The 26,369-nt window shown below is 36.9% G+C and overlaps 1 protein-coding gene across 1 annotated transcript in view; it reads right to left on the reverse strand.

Annotated features, from left to right (window-relative positions):
* COG5 (component of oligomeric golgi complex 5) overlaps positions 1 to 26,369 on the reverse strand; it is a 183,528-nt gene that overhangs the window by 92,886 nt on the left and 64,273 nt on the right. The window contains exon 7 of the mRNA XM_035332406.1: positions 11,905 to 12,035. Coding sequence (XP_035188297.1) covers positions 11,905 to 12,035 — 131 coding nt within the window. The remainder of the gene's footprint in view (positions 1 to 11,904; positions 12,036 to 26,369) is intronic.

The following is a 26,369-nucleotide window of genomic DNA, read 5'->3' on the forward strand; positions in this document are numbered from 1 at the left end:
ATGAAATATAAATAAGGCTACAATGTGCTATAGAAAACAAAGATGCAAACACCCCTTATAGAAAACAAAATGCGTAATACTATTATGCAAGAAAACATCAGTGTTTTAGAACATTTAGTACTTTTACCTGAGGCACAGAGTATTTACTAGTAGAATTTCCAAGGAAAAAAAGGGAATTAATAGCTTGTTCATAAAAATTGTATATAGATACAATACAAATAGTCTTTAAAGAATGAGTTTAGTGTGCAAGAGTAATTAGAACCATGCACAGCTATATGCCAAGATGTAGGATTAGGTTCCCTGCCCCATATGGAACTACCAAGGCATAATGTACAAGGTAGTTTGAGTGCAGGGAAAAAAATCAGTTGTAGACTACAGAAGTAATCTAAGAACTAATATTTAGTTAAAGCAAGTAACCTAACTTTTTTTAAGTTCTTATAATTTATTTTAGAATTAGAAAAAAAAAAGATAAGAAAAACCTATGCTAAAATTTTTATTCTCTTAAGAGAAAACCCCAAAGATGTTCTATAAAATCACGAGACTTCCAAACTGAAAAGAGTAATTCCAGATTATGTATAGAATTGATTATAAACAAACTTGCATTTTAAAATAATATGCATTTGGAATCAATTTTCAGATGTTCACATGCCAGACTATTATTCCCATGACATACTTTATTGTACCAGCAGCTTTGGTGTGTCGACCACCTCAGTCCAAAGACTGTTTAGATGGCTATGATGTGGTTTCCTGCATAAAACTTCAAATTCAAGACTGGCCAATCTTGAAGAGTTAACTACTAATGAAACCCTTGCTTTAGGATGCAATGCACATCTTAAAATAGTTATTCTGCTTCACACCTTACAATTCATCTTCTAATGAATTAAGTCTGTGTCCAGCATACCACAGGTCAGATTACACAAGCATGAGGCGTCTTAGCTCACCATAAATGTCTATGAATTCATTAATTTTATGATTGCTTTACAACATGCATTTAAGCAACATAAACTTCACACGGTGATGCTTTCCCATTGCTCAGTACAGGAAAATACTGTCAGACAGTCTCCAGGAAGAATGCTACTTGGTATTAAGAAAAATATCTTTGATCATGAGGCAGGTTCGGTTTAATTGTAAGGTGTGGTGGAAGTGTTGATGCCTGAGTAAATTAGAGGGAGTGTGTTTTCCAAATGTATAGAAGAATGGCCCATAACAACCCAGCAACTGAAAAAGTCTTCAATATTTGTAAGGTTTGCTTGTATTTACTTGTACAGGATTTTGTACACAAATTCCTAGTTAACATTTTAAAAGGGGATAAAATAAGAGTCATGTAGAAAGGAGAACAGCATGGAAAAAGCCTCATGCATTAACTTCTCATTAGGCAGAAAAAAAAATGCACCAAAAAGTGAGTAACATTAATTTCATACTAAACATTTATTTTGGGCTTCTTTTGGGTGATACTCATGATGTGCTTCAGGAACATGATTTGCAATATGTAGTACCAAAAAAAAAAAAAAAAAAAAAAAAAAAAGCTATAATACTAAATACTGACCTAGATCTGAATGCAAGAAAATCCTTCGTAACAAAAAACAAGGGCTTACATCCCAATAATTGCAAGGATAGCAACCATAAGCAGTAATAGCCAAATCTTTTACAATACTGATTGCTTATTGCAAGACAACTGATTTTTTTGGACAAGAAATCAATAGGATTTCAGAACAACAGTCTCGGGGGAACAGTAAAACCTGCAGTGCAGGAGAACATATGGCACCCTCCCATCCTCCTCACTGGTAACTCCCACTCCTGCACACATTCCTCCCCATATGCATATACATTTTAACTTTGCTCACATACAGTGCTAGAGGAGGGATAGGGAGCGACTGAGAGAGCACAGTTCATCCTCCTTTCCCCCTCCTGGAGGGAAAGAGTTACAGAAAATATCCAGCCTCTGAGTTCTGGAGAGGGAAGATGTGTCAGCATCCAATAACCTTTGCTACATGTACACTTCACAAGCAAGGAGAACAGAACGAAAATATCAACATGCTGTCCATCTCGCTTGCAGCGTGGGCACACACTCCCATGCTTACATTCCTCGAGCCTAATAGAGGCAGCAGCAGTAGTGTGCATGCTTCAGCATGGTTCAGCAACCAGACTACAAGGGATATACTTTGGCATGAACTAATTTTAGCTCGATTAAAGAAAATACTATCATTGCCATCTTTGCAGCTATTTTATCTCTATTACGCTGTAGTGATGCTCCCTAAAATGTGGGTTTCTGTAACGTATGCTCACTTAGCACTGTGTTCCCAACAGTGTTCACCAAGGAATTCATCGTTCATTGCTGGATTATAAAGCTTTTTATTTTGGAATGCAAGCCATATATGGGGCAAAACTGTAGCTTAGAAAATGAATCTAGTGGACCTGCAAAAATCTGCACGTTTGGATCTCCAGCATGAACATTCCTCAAAAATTCCGGTGCTTTCACTTTTTCTGCAGTTCTGGCAGGAATGTTTACCCAGCAGGAATGCTGGATCTGTCTCAGGATTTAACTTACTGTTTATTCAAGTAATTGCTCAAACAATCTTCACCTTCTTGTACATTAAAAATACCGTATTTTATTAAAAAGCATATATTTTGTAATAAAGTTGGTACAAAAAATCTTCAACGTCCATTTTATGAATGCTTGAAAATTTTTTATATAACTGGGTGTAGTGTAGAAACATAAGCTACAAATTTAGCTTCAACAGTTTTATAAAATATTGCAAATGTATAAGCTCTTACAAGCCCAAAAAGCAAAGCAAAAATATCTCCTTTATATATATATATATATATATAAATATCTCCTTTATATATATATATATATATATATATATATATATATAAAACATAGACCTTCCTTTTATACCATTCGTTGCGTTTTTTTAAAAAAAAAAAAAAAAATTCAGACTAGCAAACATGAAGCAGTACCTTGTCAGAAGAAAAACAATAAAGGAAAAAAATGACAGCTTAGGTAGTGATGGATTCTCTGGGAAAGGCATTAAAAGAGATCATGGCACAAAAATATTTGGAAAATCAGACAGTTTTCAGTTAATACAAGCTTTTGATAAAAGCAGATTTGTAAATTACTGTAAGGACTAAACTATTTTCAGTTAAATATCTAGAGCAGACATGTTTGTATCACAATTAATGTTTACTTAGGTTAATTCTACCTGTTCCAAAGGAATTTTAAGACAGAAATTAAAAAAAAAAAAAAAAAAAAAAAAAAGGTATTAGAATTTCAGCCAAAAACATTACTAAACACTTGCATTACCGTACACATCACATTAATATTACATGAATTATTGAAGACTTATTAAATATGCATGTCTCTATCCAAGCAGATTTTTCCCCAAAACCCCAGTCTCCAGCTTTCTGCTATTTTCAGTATTTGCTTATTACCCTCTGCCTCCTATCAACTAATTACGAATTCCTTATGCCACAATGTACCACTACCTGCTACAAAGAAAAGGGGAAAGGGGAAGGTTGCTTCCTGCCTCATTCACTGTTCACAACATCCTACTGGGGATGTCTGCTTTGCAGTTTAATGAGAGCTACTCTGTGGAACACGTGTCCAGCAGACGTACAACTAATTGCCAAGAGCACTAACAGATGATCTATCTACCAGAAACATCTCTCTGCCAAGCCACCCAAACCCATAACCCCACACCTCTCCCAGTGTTGAAGGCACTAACTAGCCAAGGAGGAGGCAGTTTCTGGCTCTGCCAGGATTGCCTGAACCCCAGGATGATCAACAGGAACATCTCAGAGAGAAACAGAGCTCTCAGGTGGTAGGTGGTGGGTTCAGCTCGGGTCTCAGTCTGGAAATCAACACAGGTACTATAAGAAGGTGGTTGGTGTGAGGGGACATGGCCTTGTCACCTGAATTTGAGTGCTTCTGAAAGCATTCTGAGGTCTTATAAAATAGTAGTATAATGGAAGCAGCTGGACAGATGAAGACAGAGTGGTGGCATGCCCTATTCCTGAACATGTATGTGACTAGGCACTGTGATAGAAGCTGCTGCCGTTGCCCCAGTGGAGCTAGTCAGGCAACCCGAATCAGGAAACAATGATCGCTCCATTTCTCAGTTCTCTGGTTTAATATGATTTGAAGGAAGAAAAACAATCAGGGGTGAGAAAAGGGGAAAAAAATCTCTAAACTGAACCTAATTAAATATGAAGTTTTTGTTGAAGCCATACCCTAAACTGTACAACTGTAGTCCCCAGTATTATGTGACAAAGTAACTCACAAAAAAGGAAATTTGTGGGTTTTTTTGCATCAGATATTGGTGCGAACATTTTCCTGGCATGTCGTAACTTCAATATCTGGTGCAAAATCATCTTTTAACTTTTTATAAACCAAACCTGACACTGCGTATTGAACAAGAAACGATATGGAATCAATTGCAGATGAGGTTGCTGCACAGCTACATTGCTGCGTAACAGTTAGGGATCTTGGAAGGAAAGCTCGGAGCAAGAGTTACCGATTGGGAAGTCACACTGCTGGAAGGTGAGGGGCCCTTCAATGACTAATTAGCTGTGGCCTCTTTTCCTCCCTCTCACACCCAGAAACTTTCTGCTGGACATAAATTAAAGAATTAAAATTTAGTTCCATTTCACAATGCTTATTCTACTTTCACTGCACTAGATTTGGAAAGATGAACAACTACAGCTACAGATAGTACTGTGTTACAAAACTGAGGCTTCCAGGATCTATCTAAAACCAAATAAACATTATTTTCAGTGTGGAAAAAAAAAAAAAGCATTTCATGAAAAAAGGCCTATTAAAAGGGGCCATTGCTGCCTAACTGTTAAGGCGTAGAAACTTGCTAACACAAATACTTTAAGAAGCTTCCAACTTCCTCTCATTAGAACTACTCTGTATTTTCATACCTGCAGAATGAGGTTTGCTAATACCTGCTTAAGCCAAGTACTACACTTTGTTAAGAACTTTCTAAAAGAGGATGCATAAGTGCTAACTAGAACCATCAATAAAAGCATTAATAAAATCAAATAAAAATTATTAATCAATATTTAGAAAGAAATATGTGACACAGTGTCCTTTGCAAATTTGCAACAGTAAATTATATTCTAATATCCAAATAACACTCTTATGTGAAAATCCGTGTATTTTCAAAATATTGTTATTAAACTTGCCCATATGTTCAGATAACTACAGCCCTTGTGAGTCTTCTATTTAATGGTAGCTAAAAATAATCTTGTAATATGGATATTTGAGAAAGTTATTATTTGAACATTAGCACAATGTAGCCCCATTCATAGACCAAAAAACTGATGTACTGAACTTACCCTGAGTTAACATGCTACTTACTTGTTCGTACTTACTTAACTTACTTGCACTTGCTTTTTTCGTTGTTTATTTTTTTTTTTTTTTTGCCTTCCAGTACCACACTAATTCTTGAGTACAGAATGTTTTAAAGATCAAGAATCTGAAATGCTATAACTAATGAAAATAGCTCAAGTACTGAGCAGTCCTACATTATCAACATTCCTGAGGCCTCAGGTTTCAGGCACTTAGAATCCCAATCGTTTGTTAACAAGGCTTCCAATTTTCCCTCTACATAAACATTGGAGTCACATATCTATTTGTCCCAAACCAAGAGGTATCTTTTAAATATTCTTAATGTTCTTACACTCAAAGCACCACTTCTCTGATTTAGCAACATGAGCTGTTAAGAAAGAAATGTCAAGCATCTAATAAAACAGTACAACTACAGCTAGCATGTTTCCTTGGCTTTCTTGGATTACCACTTTTAGTCATATTCAGACAAGAATAATACGCAGTTTCTGTTTTCCTACGGATTTTGAAATACTTTTTCTACCTGTATAGTAAAACAACACCTGAGTAATTATACACAGAAATGACTTAAAGTAATATGTTTATTATTATTATTGCTACTACTACTAAAACACATTTTAATATGAGTTTTGGGAATATTCCACTTCTCTTTTTATGCACATTTTTAGCCCTCACATGCAGAGGTTGCAAGCTGCAAAATAAAAGTGAACTATATTGAAGCCAGACGTTCATTTTAGCTATTCCAAAATTCAAAACATTCTATCATCTGTTCCTATGGAAACTGAAAGGATATTCTAGGTTATATCAGTACCAGCCGATTATGTTGCAGAGAAATCTGTGGTTTATTTTAATCCATAGTTCAGAAACATAAATTCGTACTTAGCGTTTAGCTTGGTGATTTTGACTTACTGAAACACGGTTAACACTTCAGTTCCTTTAGATCATACTTTAAGATAAAATAAACTCTTTTTAGTCCAAAATAGGAAATGGAAAATTTCCATAAGGTTTGGTTAATCCCCATGGAGTTTACCATTTGAAAGTAGTATACAACTAATATACACTTAGAAGATATTTTTTGGTTGTTAGATGAGCCATACGTCGCTATATCACATTTTAACAGAATAGTTTAAGGAAGAACTAATTTAGATTTATTGAAAACTCCTTCAGTAGTACCATGCACCAGATGGCCAGATGAAGGAATTTGATTTAGCAAGTTAACAAGATCATGAAAACCATAACCATAATATTGAAGACGAAAAATAAAATTGAATAATGCAACATCAGTACTCTGTGACAAAGTATCTTAAAGGTTAGAATAAAGTAAAGATAGATAAAGTGAAAATCCCCTATATGCATACAGAACTATTGTAAAAGAAAAAACTATATGACATGTTGAAATAAGTCTTCTTTGTCTATATTAGAATTACATAAAGTAACTAAAATGGGTGGCTAACGTGAATTAAAAATAAAAAAAAGCTGCGGATCTCATCCTGTGTCTTCAGTAAGCACAACTTGATGATTTAAAGTTAAAGTTAAGTATAGCTACCACCCTCACCCTATGCCAAAAGTAGCACACAGGTCCAAATTTTCCTTTTTACAGATAATACTTAATCTTCTTACTCTAGGTTCAAGTAATCGACTTCAAAATGAATAACCAAAAATGCCTTCCATTTCTATGTTGTATTGTAGTCAATCACTTTATTATGGAAACTAGACTGAGACAGCTTTTTCATCAGGATCTCCTCCAGGGAATCAAGATTGCGGAATAATAAGGAAGCATAACAGCTACTGCCTGAAGTGTACTATACTGGTTACATTTTTGACAGTGACAAGGTTAAATTCCAACTTAAAGCTTTCAACGTAGAAATAAATGTCAGAACAACAGTAACAAAAAAGCAATGACTGCTCTTCAACTTTAAAAAAAATGCATACTCTGTGTAGCATTTCAACTCCAGTTTTCCCAGACTTTTAATGAGGGTAACCTACAGAATAGGGATACAAAGAAGACCAGTTGTGTGCCAAATTGGAGTTCTTTTCTTGTATTTTTCTACTTTATTTACTACTATAATGAACATTTAGTACTTATGCATACAATTAAATCCTAATTCAAATCAATTTCGATTTGCTATGAAAATGCATATGAGGGCTTATATTTTTTAGAAGGTACAACAAAACGTGGTAGCTAATATGAAAACCGCAGCAAAGGAAGCTGGAAGTCCAGCTTTTTCTTTCGACTAGAGCAGCACATCATGGGGGGCAATACAATACATCCTAAGCTAAATGAACTGAAGCTACAACTGAAGAAGCCTGCTACACAGCTGTGGGGCAGCCTAAGTGTCATTCTGCTATGGCATCACACTTTGTATTATGGTTAAGCACTTCTCCATGGAGCTGACAACTTCAGATAGCACCTTCATATACTTGCACAGACCATTTTCATTATACAAAATTCAAATCTGAAGATGACACTAAACTAGCAAAAATTAGCAAGCCTACTTACATCAAAGGAAAATGTTAAAACATAAGCTAATGAAGAAAGATGTTTCAATAAAACATGCACTCTTATTAAAGTATGCAAGATTCATAATTAGAAATTCAAGATCACAGGACCTTACCCAGACAGTAGTGCCACAAAAGCCATGTCTTTGGCAGTAATAATTAGAAATAACTCAAGAATGCAACATTATCACCTTTTTGCAGGTTTCACCAAAAAACGTGAAAAACTTAATCCAATGCCAGCCATTCTTAATATCCCAACATCTTGAGCACCTCCAAGTGCATTTGTATGTCTGTAACATGCTGCCACAGGACGTGCTGTGTATTGTTTAAGGTCCTTTACACTAGATGAAATGCTGGTCTATGAAGGATTTAAAATTAATTTCACCGATCTTGCTGTAACATGGCAAATTGTACAACATAAGCACTCAGCTCAGAGGACCCTGAAATGAAATAAATTGTGCAATTTCTTGATGATAACCTCTAGAAAAATGGTCATTTATGCACATACTTTTCTCTCCAATCCCTTGGGGATAATAAAGAACACCTATTGTTAGAGATCCTTGACATAAGATTAACTGCTGATCGGCAAAGGATATCAGATTAATGTCACCAATCTTGCTGTTACACTGCAAGATGTACTACAGAAGCACCTATCTTAGAGGACCCTGATCAGAGATAAATTGAGCGACTTCTAGATCATCACCTCCAGAAAAATGGTTAATTATGCAGATACTTCATCCTCCAATCGCTTGTTCCCAGGCACTGAATAACATTAGTCAAGAACAGTTATAAATATGCATCTAATTAATAATTTTTTAATGTGGAAAAAAAAATTCTGTAGTTGTCCCAGAGACAATGTATCTTGGAGGAGACGTTTCTTTTATGAAAAAGAAGGCAAAACAGAACAAATCACAACCCAGTGAATTACAATATGAAAATTCAAAATGCCCCCCAAAATATGCTCAGTGTGACAACATTTTAAAGATGAAAGTAATTGTGTCCAGACTGTATTGTTTACATGTTTATCATGTGTATACAAAACCAGCATTTGATTATCCTGCAGAAGTAAAGTTTGGGATTTTTTTTGTTTGTTTTCTTCCCTCTTCTCTATTCTGTGAGATTGTAATTAGGAAAGTTCTTCGTTTTGAAAAAAAATAAAAAATAAATCTATGTATTAAAGAATACTGCAGACAATTTAACATTCATTTGGACAATGAACAGTTATTAAGCTCTAAGTTATTTTTTGCTTTCTCTAACATGATCAGGAAACTTTACTACAAGACCACCAGAAAATTGCATTATCAATGACTTTAACTCTCTCCAGATCCATGCCAGGTAGGAAAATAAATCTGCCCACACCTTAATGGGAACTGGTCAAAAAGCATCACATAATTTATCCAAAAGTTTCCTTACAAAAGACAGTCAGTCATCTATAGATCAATCCAGGAAACAAAGAAGGAAATTTTTTAGTATCTGTGGCCAAAGATACAGAACCTGTCAGTACCACACAGAGAGACAAAAAGGTGCATAATTAAGGAATTACAAGTTCTACTCTCACCTCTGTGAGAGTCTTGTTTGACCTAAATAGATATTTTGTATTTTAGTCAGTCTTCAGTGATACCATAGTCCTCATCATCCATATCCTAATAAATTAACAAAGTTTATATTGGTAAAGTCAAAAGGATGAGCATAGTTTTCTAACCCATTTCACACACACCAGTGCGTACATGCAAAAATTCATCTTTCTTCCTCAGAGTAGACCCCTAACTGTGGTTAAAGCTGTGAGCCTAGCTCAGAACTAGTGCTACACCTTCACAGGAGTACAGATGGTGGAGATAGAAATGCACCTCTTTTCTGCACACACATGACCTGGCTCCTAATGGTTCTAACACTATCATCACCTGATGGAACTATGTTTGGGCACCCCCGGCTGTAAGATGAAAACTCTCACACTAAGTATGAAAATATAGCAGAAGGGGTTTGAAGTGTGAGCTAACCTGCAAAGAAAACTTTCTTAGGAAGTATAGCAGCCACATGACGTAGGGACTAACCCCATGTATTATTTACACAGAAGATGAAAGCACAAGTGAAAACTAAAACTGCAGTCGCAGATACATGTACCAAATAACCGAAGAACCACCTGGACACAGACGCACTATTCTCAATTGTACAGACTTGGCTCTCACAACAGAAATTAGCAGGAAGGCTGCCTATCTAAGGAATTCTGTGCTGCAAAACACAGAAGAAAAGATGAAGATCCTATGCCCTCTTACGGGAAATCTTGGGGCCTGGAAGGTATAAATGTAAATCAGCTTGCCAATAAACACACAGCTACAATAATAAGAATCAAAGACAAATAATAACAATCAAAGACACATCTGCTAGCTATATTTCAAATTCTAGATTTCTTGGGCAATGTCTGAATGCATATTTTATAAAGCACATTATTTTTGCAACATTTGATCTGCTCATCATATCCAACAACAAATCTGTGAAGCATACCCCAACATCACTTCATGAAAATATCCACTCCTGATATGACTAAGCACTAATAATGTTCTTCCAAACAATCTTCCAAACAATCTTTCTTGCTGGAAACTGGCCCCTGGCTAAAGCACAACAGGCATATACTTTAATAACCTCTTGATTACCTGGATACAGCCTGGAACACCTAATAAATCTGTCAATTTTTCAAGTGGAGTGGGATTGATTTCCCCAGGGTTTCTTTGTCAGTTCCGTTTTAGTACTTAATATGAAGAGAAAATTATCAGAGAAGGTCAAATCTGACATGAAAAACTAGAAAGTGTAGACACTGATGAAGACTTTTGCTACAACTAAAATAAATGTCTACTTGCTTTTTCTCAGGCCCTATCTTCATTCAGTCTTTATTTAACGTAGCATATGCTTCATAGTTTGTAACACGCCCAATCACAGCTCAGCAACATGCTCAAATAGCCAGGAGTTTCAACATTTGGATAGTAAATAAATAAGAAGATTGGTTTTTTTCCTTGTCATTTTGCTATCAAAATTAGTCAATGGTGTTTTACCACAATCATGAATTCTTACCTCAGAAAATTACTTAAAATGAGAGGTCTAAATAGACATTTGAGACATACCAATCATTTTAATCCTCAATTACCTAATGAAGCCAAATTAATTAAGAGATTTTCCATTCTGTGTATATTCCATTTTCATGTCACCCTTCAATACTATAAACATATGCTATACTGTCTTACAATGAAGTTTAGCTGTCAGTTACAAACAGCATATAAATGTCTTGCTCTAATCCTCTTTGTTCTCTCATTAAAAAACAAATTTGATAGGAACTTGTGCTAGATTTCTCCTCTTACTGTAGAAATGGAGACTTAAAGTATGCTTTTTTAAAGAATACTAACAAAAATATAGACAAAAGAACATAAATTTTAAAAAGGCAAGAGAACAGCACAAATGATACTACAAACAGTTAAATAATATACTTGGCCAGGTTATTAAAAATGTAGATAATTACATTTAGTATGGATGAAAGTAATTATGCATATTCATTTTGATATTCCCTACAGTGAATAACTACCTCGAAGTTTAGAATGTTTTTTAAAGTTTTAATGGTTAATCCTTTAAATCATTTCATTATATAACTGCACCGATAAAAAGTAGAAATCTTCTTACAGTTTCAAGAAACTACATTTTTCAGATTTATCTATAAAGCTTGGCAATATTATCAATGTAGTATAGTGTGCTTAATGCAAAATCCTATCTATTACCAGGCTTTTATCACATTTATTAGAATTGAACTCTTCACATCTGCACACACTTTCTCACAAATTTTCAGGGTCAGATCCTGCAAAATTTTTATTCTTGTAAATAAATGTATTGCACAAAGCTATTTTTGTCAATTTCTTTGTATGTTGATAGATGTGTAAGACTTTATCTTGGAAATGTTTTTTTTTTTTTCATGTTTAATCCCCATTAGACAATGCTACACCAAAAGAAATCAGTCTCAGAGCACTTTTTAAGATTCACTTTTGAAAGGAAGTAAACAAGAACATGTATTTTACCTGAGTCTCCACACCTTGCTCAAGCAACCGTTTAGCCTGGCTTTCCACTTCAAGCCGAGCTCTTCCAATAAAAAGCAGGTCATTTTCAATTACTTCTATTCCAGAGAGATCTATCCCTTGAGAAAGATAATCTATAAAAGCAACAAAATATTGATAAGCATGACCTATGATAATGGAACATTTTAAACAAACATTTAGCAGTTACAGTTAGCTCCAAGGAACATTTTGACAACAGAGTACGCCAAAGCAATGAATTATTCAAAAAAAATGAAAATCAAAAGACTAACTAAAATCAAAAGACTAAAAGACTCCAGAAAACATGGATATTACATATGTTATATTTACCTCTCCAGACCTAGACACTTCAAAAGAGGTGTGAGTTCAAGGAACTCCAGAATCTCAATGCATAAAGGGGCAAGAAGTCACAGCCTCATCCCAGAGGATTAACTCTACAACTGAACTTCTCTAACCAGGTGTTTGAATAAGCATAGTTTGCTCCAGGATCTGAAATCCTCTATGCATTATGAGTTTATATATTTAAATTATACTCCATGTATATAAATTACAATTACAAACATTAGGGATCAAATACAAAAAGAAAAATGGCAAGAGAATAAAACACTCAATAGCAAAACCATATTTGTTTTCAGAATAGAAACCACCCCACCATCAATATGACATCTACAGAGTAGTAGGCAGGACTGGTGACTGCAGCTAGAAAATCCTTCCAAACCTGACTTCTGTCACTGGCTACGCAGATGTGGCCAATTCGCTTAATCTTTGATGAATAGTCCCATTGTAATTAGAGCACTCCAGCAAGTTGAAAGCCCCACTCTTCATATCCCTTTATCTAAGGAGCTCTGAATCTGTGACAATCTTTCAGATGCACCTTCTTTTAAAGAGCATGACACTCTTATCTCTGGTCTTTGGACTATTTAGGCTCTTCATATGTGGAAGTTTTAGATATAAAACACAGCTGGGGAATAAAAAAGAAGTTTTTACACTCCCTGAGACACCTGACCTCTATGCTCAGTAGTTCCCTGCTGCTGGCTCTTTGCCTGGTCTTGCACTCCTGATCTAACTAGTGACCATCTCTGAAAGAAGGGCTGAAGAAATGTCTATTCCCAGGCATCTTTGGCTTGTTTGTGGTGCTCCCTTGCGATGCAAGAACTGTATATTCAGTAGCCTTCAGGCTAATGAAGACCTACAGCTTAGACTGAGCTAGAACTCAAGTCACTCAAATATTATGCAATTACACCCATATCTATCGCACATTTTTGCAAATCAAATCAAATATGGCCACGGCTCCAAAATCCATGATCCTGGAATATGTGAAGTAAGACTTGTGAGCACCTACTTCTTTAGGTTCCTCCAAGAACAGATACACCTCTCCACTTAAACCTCTGAAATATAAGTTAGGTGGGAACTGGATGATTAAATTTATTAAATTGACATGCTAAACATCTCTGGGTCCCATAAAACAGACCCCCAGGGAACTGTAAAAGCCATCTAGAAAGGTCTTCAGTGTACCAAAGGAACCTTCAAAGTTAGACAATTATGCTTTTTTTAAAAAATCTTTCTAGATTTAAATCACTCTAATTCCCCGTGTCAAGATTGCTTAGACCTTGACACTACTCCTTATGCTTATCTACAAAACAATGCAGAATTGCTCTCATTTACACATTACTCAGCATTTTGCTCAATCAAGCATGGGTTCCACTCCTTCTTTTGAAAGATTCAATAAAATTAATGAAATAATCATAGAATGGCTTAGGTTGGAAGGGACCCTAAAGACCATCCAGTCCCAACCCCTCTGCCATGGGCAGGGACACCTCCCAGAAGGCCAGGTTGCCCAAACCCCATCCAGCCTGGCCTTGAGCACCTCCAGGGATGGGGCAGCCACAGCTTCTCTGGGCTGCCTGTGCCAGTGCCTCACCACCCTCAGAGTAAAGAATGTCTTCCTCATGTCTAATCTAAATCTACCCTCTTTTAGTTTAAAACCATTCACCCATGTCTTATCATTATCCACCTGAGTAAAGGGTCCTTCTCCATCCTTTTTGTAAGACCCCTTTAAGTACTGAAAAACCACAATGAGGTCACTCCAGAGCCTTCTCTTCTCCAGTCTGAACATCCCCAGCTCTCTCAGCCTTTCTTCATAGGAGAGGCGCTCCAGCCCTTTGATCATCTTGGTGTCCCTCCTCTGGACCTGGCATACTTCCTTCATAAGACAATGTTGCACTATTTCCATTAATAACCAGCCCATTATGAATTCCTAATAAAGTTATCTTCCTTTAATGTCCTCCCAGTAAGTTTATTAAGGCACAGACTTAAATTCTTACTAAGCCAGCTGAACTTTTAAATCTTTGACAAATAACCTTTCACTTTAGTAGCCAGTTATTTTTGCTTATTCACAATAAACTCATCTAAGCATCAGATTAATTTTAGCAACCACATGTTCTTAAGTACATACAAAACTCCAAGTGAGTGACTTCACAGCTATGTGAAGAAGAAAATCTCTCTACCTGCGTATGAAAAACTCTGCATAAGAAATTGAATTTAAAAAAACATCCAGAACTGCTGCATAAAGCTCAGCTGGGAATCAAGGAAATAAATTTGCTTAACAGTACCGCATGTTAAATAGGCTTTAGCCTACTAAGAATAGGCCTGCAAATGGTTTTGTCTGTATGTGTTTGTTTAAAAATTGATCGGGGAAGTCAAAGGACAGCTGAGCAGCAGGAAAGTACATTTCATGCTGCACAGGCTATTACTGAAGCCCTATACAAATGTCTACAAAGCTGCTTTTGCTGGGGGCCATGGCAGTCCCTTGTACCCAGGCAGGAGTGACTTACCCAGATGACAGCAACTTTGTGCTGTGACTATGCTGTGTGTATAAAGGTGCTCCTACTAAAACTAATACTAAGCTCCCACTACCTTCGATTACTAACTTCAGCCAACAAGTGTCCTGAGCATGAACACTACTTTCTTGACCCCTTCCCTCAGCTGACACAGTAAAAAATAAAAATTTTTAAAAAGGTGCAAAGACTAAGGACTAAGTCTACTGCAATCATAAACCTTGAAGTAGTTTCTTGGCAACATGGCATAAAAAATATCTTCAAAGACTTACCTAGTCCACAAATAAAAAAAATGCTATGGAGTCCACTTATGTGATAAAATCATATTCTACAACCCCAGGCTGTTAAACAAAATAAAATTAAGACATGATTCCGATCTCCTAATTATCTGTGGAAAAGAAATAAAGAAGAGACTGTTTCTCCCTATCTCAAAACCTAAATTAGGCCATTTCAGGCGCTAAAAATCTAATCAGTGTGATGCTTCCACGGGAGGAACAGAGAGCCCATGCTGCTTTGGCTTCTCCAAATACTCCATCTGCGCCTCAGACTGGCAGCCACCTCCTGCTTATCTGCCAAAATCTGCAGCTTCGTTTCACATTTCCTGCAATCCTAACAAAATGCCTTGGGACAATGTCTTTCAGTAGGTCTTCAAAACAGAGAGCCTTTCTGTGGGTTCAGCAGCTAGACAGCCTACCCTGGCTGCTGGGAGTTACTGTCCTAACCAGTGGGGAAGCCCTAGCAATCCTATTGTACTGCTTTCAAAAGAAAAGCAGCTTTCGTGAGGACAGGAAGCCTACAGTAAAAACATCTGCAAATGCTTTCCTGCCATTCCTATATAATAGCAGAAGCTTCACCACCAGCAGGACACCTTTGGATGCTTTTTATTGTCTAAGCTGACAGCATAATATCAGAAATATCTTTGCTCCTGCATTGCCAGCAGTAAAGGTGTCACTGCTGACCGTGCAGGTGAAGTGCAGCAGAGGCAGCCGACACAAGCACAGCCAGATCATAGCCAGACCCTTGCTGCATTTAGGATCCAGTTTATTTGCAATATTGCAGAGGAACCTGCATATTCCAAAGCGCAGCCTGTAGTTAATAAAGAAAACACATCGTGTGAGCTACAACAAAGATACTCGCGGTTGTTAATGCAGGGACTAGCGAAGGCAGAATTTTGCTCCAGGCATTTGTGCAGTACCATCATCCTGCTCCTTGCTGTGTACAGCCAGCCAGTAACTATGCAGTCCGACTAACTACAGTCACGACCAAAGAAGTGCAGGTGAAGTGGGCTGTAAGGTACTTGTGTCTACTTATGGAGAATGAAGCAGCTGCAAAGGCTCATCTTCCAGTTAGTACAGGCTCTGCGAACTAGGGCCCATGTTAAAACTTGCCAGCTTTCCTCTATAAAGCTGAACTAATCCATCACTCTTAGCTTGGTTCTCCATCACTCCAACAGGGACAGTGGGATTCCACACTCCTGCCTTTCACCCTAAAGCTCCTGAGTAAAGCTAATCCTACATTAACCATTGCAGATTTGTTAAGTACGGTACTTATAACTAGATAAGGGAACACTTGTGCTTAAAATGAATCAGGACCTAAATATATTGTCAGACCACACGCCAAGGCTGGATGCCATGCACTGCCCCCACACCAGCATGAACTGCAGCACGCTGCCCCAGTCGCTTCTAAGCACAGGAGGAAATGAGAGGAGGGAGCTACAGTGCTGCAGCCTTTCCTCCCCCCCCCAACTCTAGCTCTTTATACAGGTGCACAAAAATAAAGGCAAATCCTTAACTCTCCCATAGGGTGCTGGCAGTGCTTCCCTTCTGACCATCACACCTTATTAAGCTTGGAAAGCACAGCTGGAAATGACTTTTTATGGACTTAAAATACAGACTGCCTGCTGAATCCTCTTCTTGAACAAAAGTATTATATGTCAAAGCAAAATACACTGAGCCCTAGGAATAAGTGACATTTATAATCTACCTCAGCCTGAGAAAGGGTTAGAATTTTATACTTAAAGAAAAAAACACTTTTAGCATTATGGTTCCAAATTTTCTCAATTTACTAAATCAGAACAGTTTTTCTAATCTATCGGCTTAGATGTTGCTTAAAGTTGTGTTTTTTAAACCATCGTTACCCAGATAGTTATGTAAGAGGACTACAGACAGATAAATCTGATATGCACAGTACTTGAGGTAGAAAAACAATACTGAGCAAAGCAGCTAGTTTTTCTTAATCTGACTCAACAACTTAGAAACTTTCTACAAGATAATTTCCGTTTTTTGACCTCAGTATTCAAATGCTTGAAAAACAGGCTAATTATGAAGCTAGCATCACTATGAGCTCCACAGAAACTGCATCATGCTCTCTATTCAAACCGAGCTGATTTTGAGCTTTTCCTGGAAACTAGAGAGTGAACACTAAGTCTACTGAAGACAATCAGGTGCACTAACAAAAGGAAACCAAGACAGCCAGCAATAAACCACTGTGATTAAACCACGTCACTCAGGCTATGTGAGCCAAAAGGGAAAGTCTTCCGTGCCTTCAGAAATGGTGTCAGTGACGCTAATAACAAAGAGCAAAGTTGCAGCAAACTTCCAGAAGCAAATTAGAAGAGCTGAAGTGGTTCCCTAGGAGCAAACACCAGCAACCTACCTGGTGCATAAATAGCAAGAATCCAATGACCAATTAAGAAGTTTTTTTCATGGGACATGGGGAATAATTAAAGGAAATTAAGGCATTCCTGAAATTCTCAGTGATTTCTGTTTGCCTGCTTGAGGAACTCTGGGGGATTGTTTCGTTTTGCATGGGTCATTTGTTCTACTTTGCTTCTTCAGACCTAGCAGCAGAAAATGTCGGTGACTTCTGTACCCTAAGGCTGTTCTTTCTCCCTAATGAAGAAAAATCATGATTTTAGAAGAAACTACTAATTTAAAATCCAAAAAGTCAACAGGTCCAAACGATACCCAAAAGTTCTGCTGAGGTTTAACTATGCACAAGTTGAGAGGCTACCAGAACACGATCTATTAAAAAATACTGCAGCAGACTGCTACAGGGCAAACACTGCTCCTATACTGAAAATTTCCCAAGAGAGAACATAAAGTTCAAAACAAATTGGCTGAAACTGTCCCTTACAAATCACATACTAGAAACAAAGAATGTCAAGATTGGGTACAACTGCAGTATCAATATTACCTTAAGCTGATCTAAGTGCAGGCTGCCCTGACATGAATGCTCTCACATTTCCACCTCCATGCCCCTCACTTGCTCCCCTGCCCTTTCTTTCCACCCCAAGTTTTAGCATTCATGGGAGTTCTTGCTGCTGAGTTTTCATCCAAAGGCACTCTCCCTCATCCGATGCACGACACAGGCACTCAAAAACTATTGCTGGCACATGGGAGAGGGTAGGAACCCATAGGCAGGCTACAACCCTTGGTGGAAGCTCAGATATGAACTGGTAGAAGATGTTTATAAAGCTAATTCTAAATCACTATTTACAGTATTTATTTCCATTACACAGATTTAAGAGTGAATGGACAGATACTCTAAAAAGCACATCAAATCTTTTCTACAAGGGAGAAATATCCAGTAATGACCAACAATTTCATTTTTGAAGGGGGTTATTAAGCACTCAGCCTTTGGTCCTACAGCAGTGCCTAGATACTAGCACAAAACAAACAAAATGAGTAGATCGATTTGTTAGAACTGCTGATGACCAATTTGATATTTTTTTTTTCAACTGCTTCTAACATACCTCGAAGTAATTTACTAATTCATATGGGCCACAAATCTAATCCATGGTCCTCGCAGAAATCTTAGTTACAGCACTAGTCTGACAAGGAAGGATGGCATCCTGTTTGCCTCAGTTGTATCTGAACCCACAGCCCGGGAAGCTGCCAGGCCTGGATAGGTTCATTTCTTTGTTTTCAACAATGCAGGTAATTTAAAATTAAAAACAGTCCTACAACCAAGCCTGACACCTCGGCAGAAACCTAAGGCTCACCCTCTGATGAAAGTGACCTAACATTTTGTATTCCATCTTTATTCTCTACATAGAACAGGTGAATAAACTAACATAACATAAACGAACATAAAGAACAACAGTCTGCTTCCTGGAGGCACTTAAATTTTCCATGCAATTGATACACAGAGCAGGTGGGGAATGAGAAGGCACAAGAAGGGGCAAGAGAAGGCACATTTGTAGGTCATCAAATATGGAAACTGGTGCCTCAGAGAAGAACCTGCTCCATGATCTGTTTTATTCATTTTATTCTCCACATAGGCTGAAGTGGTTGCCCTACACCCTGCACCAGGCTCCTAAGCATTTGCTGAAGCAAAGCTAATATTAAGTCTTTAAATCAAGTGAAAATAATGCCACTACAGTTACTATGACATAATATCTTACAGACATTTTACATAGCACAAGCTCTTCAGAAAAACGTTTATTCCCATAAAACTGCATAAATCATGGTGCTCTGTGAAGTGTTCAAGACAATGTCAGTGTTCTATACTGTGCCACAGAAAATACACCATATGCTTTAGATATATTGTACAAACGGATTAAATGATTAATTTTGAACCTTAAAAGATGAATTTTGAAAGTTTTATGGAGAAACTATGAATTCATTACTGGAGAAGAAGAAAATTTTATTTTACAAAAGTGCTGGTTACTCAGAAGGTTCCTGCTATCTTTCCTTCTCTTTCTTACAGGATAATATTCCTGCAAATGTCTCATTTCCTCCGTGAAACAATGAAGAATAAAATATCTGTCACTAAAACGCCATTAAGTTCCTATGAAAACTCACATCTTTATTTAACCAATTTTTACCATCTTAAAAATTAACTACTTGTATGCATAATACATAAGGTTTAGCATTTCAGCTGTTTGAGCAACATCAAGGGAGGCAAAACTGTCCTGCTGGAGCCAGAAACTGAATCAAGCTAGTGGCACTGAATTGCTGTTTGCTTTCCCAGACAGCATGTTGACACATTCATGCTAAGTCCAGAAAAGGAATTAAATAGTAGACAACCATGTACAGTCTCTCATAGGTGTCCCTAGGGAAAGGAGACATGAAAAGTAAAACCAGAGCAGATCTACTCCTCAGCTTTTCTTATCAAGCACATACCAGGAATGTTTGAGCTTAAAGGAAATCAGGTCACTGGTACCAAACTGGTGAAAGTGAATGATTCAAAGAGAGCAAAACCTGAACTACTCGTTCAAACACAAGCAATCTACCTTGTACTGAAAAAAAAAAATAAATAAATAAAAAAAGAAAAAAAAAAGAAAAAAAAAAAGGATGTAATTTATGTTGTGTTATTTTACCTGACTAAAGCTTCATTTCAGAAGAAAATCTGAGATCAGCGCTCTAAAACTAGCGATCACCTAGATATGAAAGAATTTAACTTCCTCTAGCGTGTTAAAACAAAGTGAACATTTCACAGAATCACAGAATCACATTTGCAGGTGTACAGGAGGTTGGAGGAAGAAGAAATCGTCTGTCATCCTGCAGTTGGGTTTCTGTTTCCTCAAAGTGATTGTTGCTGATTTTTAAAGAATGCGCTTTCTGTTAAAACATTCAGTAGTGCTTTAATTATCACCTATGACCAGTTCTACCTACAGAGGGAATTTGCTTTTTGTCTCCATCCTGCATGCACAGAACTCAAGAAACACAGCCAAAGTTGATAAAAGGACTGGAGGAGTAGTGAGGAAGCCTGACTATCCATTTTTAACATTATATTAAAGCTGCATTTAAATTGTCTTGATGGAAGAGTTAATTCCTACTCTCTGGGCTGGAAATCAGACATCAGGCAAGATCTGGAATTGATGGAAATGACTTTGGTATCTATTTTTATCATCATCACTGACTTAACAATGAGCACCATATTTTGGAGACATCCCTGTGAAAATGCCATGATTCAGAAAATAGCTTAACACACCAAGACAAACATTACTTAGGTCTAATCACAAGTTATACTGCGCTACTCCCACATCCACTTAGGCCTAAAGCGAGATTTCTTGAACTCCTTTAAGGTTCCCCCAGCACTAGATCCTCCCCCTTTTTTTCCCCGTGCTGTATTCAGACTGACAACCTTCCTGAACCTCTGCTTTCTTCTATTTTGCCCAAGTCCTTCTCCTCAAATGCCCAGGCTCAAAGGGGGGTGGGCAGTGATTCACATCCAGCTGGTGGCTGGTCAGCACTGGGGCTGGTACCGTTTAATATCATCGTTAATAACCTGGGCGATCGGACAAAATTAACCTGCAGAAAGTTAAACCGGACTGAGTCCAACAGGGAACCACCAAGACAGCCAGGGGACTGAAGCACCAGAGTATGAGGACAGAGTGAGAGAACTGTTTGTTAACCTAGAAAAGAGATCATTAAGGAGAGATGATTAAGATGAGATGTAACTGCTGTCTTTTACTGCCTAGCAGGTGGGTGGGAGAAGGTGGAGGCAGACCTCTCTCAGAGGTGCACACAGACAGGTCAAGAGGCAACAGACACAAGCTACACCAAAGGAAATTCTGATGAGATACTTGGGGAGAAGCCTGTATTTGTGGTGCTGTACACCTTACCCACGGAGGACATTTGCCTGCAGGGATGCTCACATTTTACATTACATTTTAATGAAAAAACTGAGCATTAGGATTGTCCAGGTAATCTCGAACTCTGAAAATCACCCAGAGCTTCTTAAGCCTTTCCTCAAAAGAAGCTGACTTGAGAAACTTCCTCAAGAGATCCCAAAACATTGTTACCAGCTAAAACTGCATTTTTCTAAATTCTCTGCAAAGTACTCCCAAAGACCTCCTGTGCCACTCATCCTCAGCATTTGGATGAAATGTTTTGGGTGGAGCTCTACCTGAGCTGTGGCCTAGAAATCAGAAAACATTCAGAAGGAAATTTCTTACACCGCTACCTAGGAGTTACCAGTGCAACTGCTCTACAACAGCACTCACAACGTGAAACAGAAGTTATAATCATAAAACCAAATACAATATATATATATTATTTTAAAAGTCCACATTTTGTTCCGATAATTAAAAGATTGATCTTCATTAAAAATAAAGAGAGGAAAACACTTCTCTATAATAAATTCACTGAAGTTCAATTTAGACACTGTACTGCCCTTCAGATGTACATGGACTTTCAAAATCAAATTTATTGTGGCAACAAGCAATAATACCTCTACAAGTCAATACTCCTCTTGGGCTTTTTTTGGAGCTAAGCAAAAATAAAGCATGTTGCCAGTAAAAAATCAAGTTGTCCTATTTCTGTTTTGAACAGACTTCATACCATCGCAGATGCAAAGCAATGTGTACAGCATATGTGAAAAAGAAGGAGAAAGGGGGACGGATAGGTCTAATGCAGAACAGGAGAGGTATGAATCACAAACTGGGGATTACTGAAGAAATGAACTTACGGGTTGAAAGAGATGAGAATGAGAGCACGCTCAAAAATAAGATACAGAAAAAAAAAGTTGGAATGTGAGCTGTGAAAGGATAGAAATACAAATCAGTTCACACAGTCGTATTAATTAGTAAGAGTCATTTAGTGCTGTCACTTCCTTTCCACCTTGAATGTTTCCCCCCAGCTCCCATCCAAACCAGTAGCTTTGCCCTGCTTGCTCATTATCAATGCAAACAGCATTTCTGCTCTAATTTCAGGAAAGCATCCAGAACTGGAAAACAAAGGGGTGAAGAATGCTTTTTTAAATAAATTTCGAGCAGACAGCAATCAGGATCTTTACTGTCAGAGAAGTATTTCTTAAAATCCCAACAGCTGTACAATAAGCAGTCTTCCCTGAAATGGAGCATCACATCAGTACATAAAATGAAAGAGAATGAAAAGAAATGTAATCTCATATCTGCAAGAGATAATTGCATTGAAAATATATTGCAACTGCATCATATACCCATGTAAAGGAATTATGCCCTTCTAACTAAATTGCTGGAGTGGCTGAGGAAAATCTTTCCAGAACAGAGATAAGGGCTCATCTAAATGAAGGTATATGACTTTGAATCTCTCTTATTTACCTAAGTTAGCACCATAAATAAAGCCATGAAAGCAAGCAAAATAGTGATGGGTGGTATGATGTAAAAGATAATAAATATTTACATGTGGACATTAAAATACCAGTATTTTTAGCCATTTTTAAATATTAAATATTATAGCTTTTATCATTCAATTGGCAAGTAGATTTTTTCAATGCTCAGCTTTATGTAAAAGTACAATGATTCAGTTTCCGTCAGTACTGCACCACATTGTAAGAGATACATACACTGATAAAAGAAAATGAAGGAAAATCATGTGTTCTGAAAGTCTTAGTGAAAAATAACCTTTTTCAAACATCCCACCAGTCGCTGAGACAGCAAAGATGGTTAACTCCTCACGGAATCAATGCCCTCAAAGGAAGGCAGAAGAGATGTTTGTTCATTCGTGTGTTTTAATCTGTAATATTATTAATGAAGGCCCTAATTCTTGAAGACATTTTAATCTGGATAAAGGTATGCACATGACCAGTTATAGACTTCAGGTGTACAAGTCTACAATTACCTTACAGAGTTAGTCATTTCTAGCTGCACTTCATTTTTTTTCATTTCAGTGAGTTATATCCTGCTTTTTATCATTATTTTTATACAACAGCATGCATCCAAAAATGTCAGTTTGTACATGAGAGAATACAGATCACTTCTAACACAGACTTGTAAATGCCAGGAGATACTTGATACAAGATCAATAGTGCTACAATCCTGTAAAATCAAATTAAACAAAAATCATGCTATTATCTTGGCCCCTGAATGACATAAGAGGCAATACTTTCTTTTTTTACTTATATATATATATAAGCTGTAAATATGAAGCTATGTTCATATTCTTCAGTCCTTGTGGGTCTCTCCTGCCTCTTCTCAACACCTACCATTTACCCCTTTCATACTTACACCTTCAGGAAAACATTTCTGCAAAAGCAGAACTGCATTTTCTTTAGGATCAGCTGTTAATTCCCTCGGTACTTAAATATATATATAATTTTTGTCTTTAATAAATGCATATTTAATTCCTCCTCCCACCTCTCCCTTGGCATACCATCAATAACTTCCTGCAATTAGCTGCAGATTTACTTGATTTTATCATCTTTAGAGTCAACAGATGTTGCATACGCTATAAATCACACAGGTTTTATGTACTTCAGATACTCTGTGGGAGAACAAAGTGAACCTTGTGTTATCCAGAGTGCTTCTGTAGACATCCTGAATATAACTGCAAAGTTTTAAAACATCATACAATATCTTATCTCCTACAGTAAAGCTTCATTAAAATTTAGAGATGAGCCTATGGCAGAAATCAACTCAGTCTGCCAGAATTCCCACCAGTTCTTCTAGCGACAATAAAACTTAGCAGCAGTACTAAAAAGAGGTGCAAGAAAGAACAACGTTTGAAAGCCAAACTCCACATAACAGCATTCAGGTTCCAAATATTTGTATTTGAAGTTAGCCTCTACAGGTGCCTGTCTTTTGATGTTCCAGTAGAAATATAAAGCATTTAACCATGACACAAAGACTCACAGCAGTTATCTTCCACAATGCTTTAATACCTTCTATCTTGTACAAATCAGATAGTGAAATTGAAAAACAGAAAATTTAGAGCTTTAATCCTTTCCTTTCCTAGCCCCACTCCCCATTTGTTATAGTTTGCTTAAACAGCTACAAAGATACAAAGGGTAAAATGCAGCTCTCACCCTCACCGTTTAATATATTACTTAGCTGCATCTGCAGTGACAACAGAATGCAAAGACGCTGGAGGAAATGTCATGTACCTCCCAGTCCACCCCAGGCAAACTGCTCTCTCGTGTTCATCATTCCCCCCAAACCTGCCAGATTATTCATGTATGAACATAGGTGAAAGGGGATTTGAACAATGTGCCTGCACAGCTGCTCTTCAAAGATGAGGCAAAAAGAAACAAGCCTTTAACACACTCTCTGTGACTGCCCTTAGACAGCTGTGGCACTATACCTTTATGCTACCTGTAAAAGTTCTTCAGTTACCTAAAAGTATAATATGATGTATCACTAGGTTCGGGTTCTTACATGCATACTGATGTCCTTTTTTTTTTGTCTTCAAGGAAAACACAGATCTTAATAAAGTTAGGAATCACATAATAGATGAAGGTTGAGAATCACCATAGATTAAGATTTCATTAAAATGTACTTTTTTTCTTTCATAATTTTAAAGCAGTTAAAAATCAAAAGCTAAGTCTTCTCAAATATGGCACTGATGACACATTTGAGTTCTATTATCACTAATGCCACACAGACTCAAAATTAAAAATTTATGTCTTAGGTAGCAGGGTTCAAAATAATGAGTTAAATGATAAAAATACCAAGAATTAAAAAGAAAAAAAAGCATATTCAAGAAAGCAAGCAATAAGTTCAAGCACGTCTTTTGGTTCTTAAAGGCACAAACTGTTAACAGATAACATTTCATTTAATTAATAATTGTTATTAAATAAATGCATACATTTTCTTTGAGGAATTACATAATTATCTACCAGCCAATTATATCTAGTAATTGACACCAGAAAAATTGCATGGACCAAAAAAATGTGCTGCTTCAAGGACAGAAGATGGTTAGCAATTTAATACTTTAAAACAAAACTGACAAAACACATAGACTCATTGTGTACTCATATGATTCCATCATAATTTTTATTACAGTTCCTCTCATTCTAAACAATATTTAGTCTGGCAACAGATTTTTCTCAGGCCTCAGAAAGCCTAATTTGTGGAATTCACTGCTAACAGTTATGAATCATTTCAAGATCAGGAAAGAAACAGATTCTTCTCTAAAACTCATAATACCAACAATTAGACTAAACACCTTTTTCCCGGAGGAAAAAAATGAATTAAAAAAAATGAAAGGAAAAACAATTCCTCAATAGCTTTTACTGAACTTTCTGGTAGGAACACAGCCTTAAAGTAATATATATATATATATATATATATTACACTTCAGCACAATTAAAATTTACATTTTTCCAACATACAGAATGTTTATTTTTGCCTTACAAAAATAAAATAGTTAAAGGTTGAAAATAAATATATTTAGCAGAAAACTAAGCAAAGATTATCACTGCTCTTCAGTACTAATGGTATTGATACATTCATGACAATGAATCATTATTATCACTGAAACACTGGAAACTAAGAAGTAGCAGCAGCAGTGAGTCTTGTCTGGAAACATGACAATATTTGCAATTGTAATATGTAAAACTTATTGCTGTCAAATATATCTCACTAGGAGATCCATGCTTAGAGACCAGCATATGATCTCTTGTGCTGAGTAAAATGATTGTCAGCAGATCCTAAAAGACAAGCTTCTGGATGAGCTGTGGTCTTGGCTCTTGACTTCCCTGACTTGGTTATGTCCTCAGGTTAGCCTAGCTCCTTTTTCAGTAAGGGACAGTGAGCACCAGGCATAGATATCTTTGAATGCAAAAGCTCTACACAGATACAAGTTATGGATTAGCAATATTACGAACAACGGTACTGTTGCATTTAATGATCCTCTCAATTCCTTTTCCTCTTTTGTTAACCATCCAAACATTCCTTGAAACCATGCA

Source organism: Oxyura jamaicensis, chromosome 1 (assembly GCF_011077185.1).
Source record: "Oxyura jamaicensis isolate SHBP4307 breed ruddy duck chromosome 1, BPBGC_Ojam_1.0, whole genome shotgun sequence".
Taxonomy (NCBI): Eukaryota; Metazoa; Chordata; class Aves; order Anseriformes; family Anatidae; genus Oxyura; species Oxyura jamaicensis.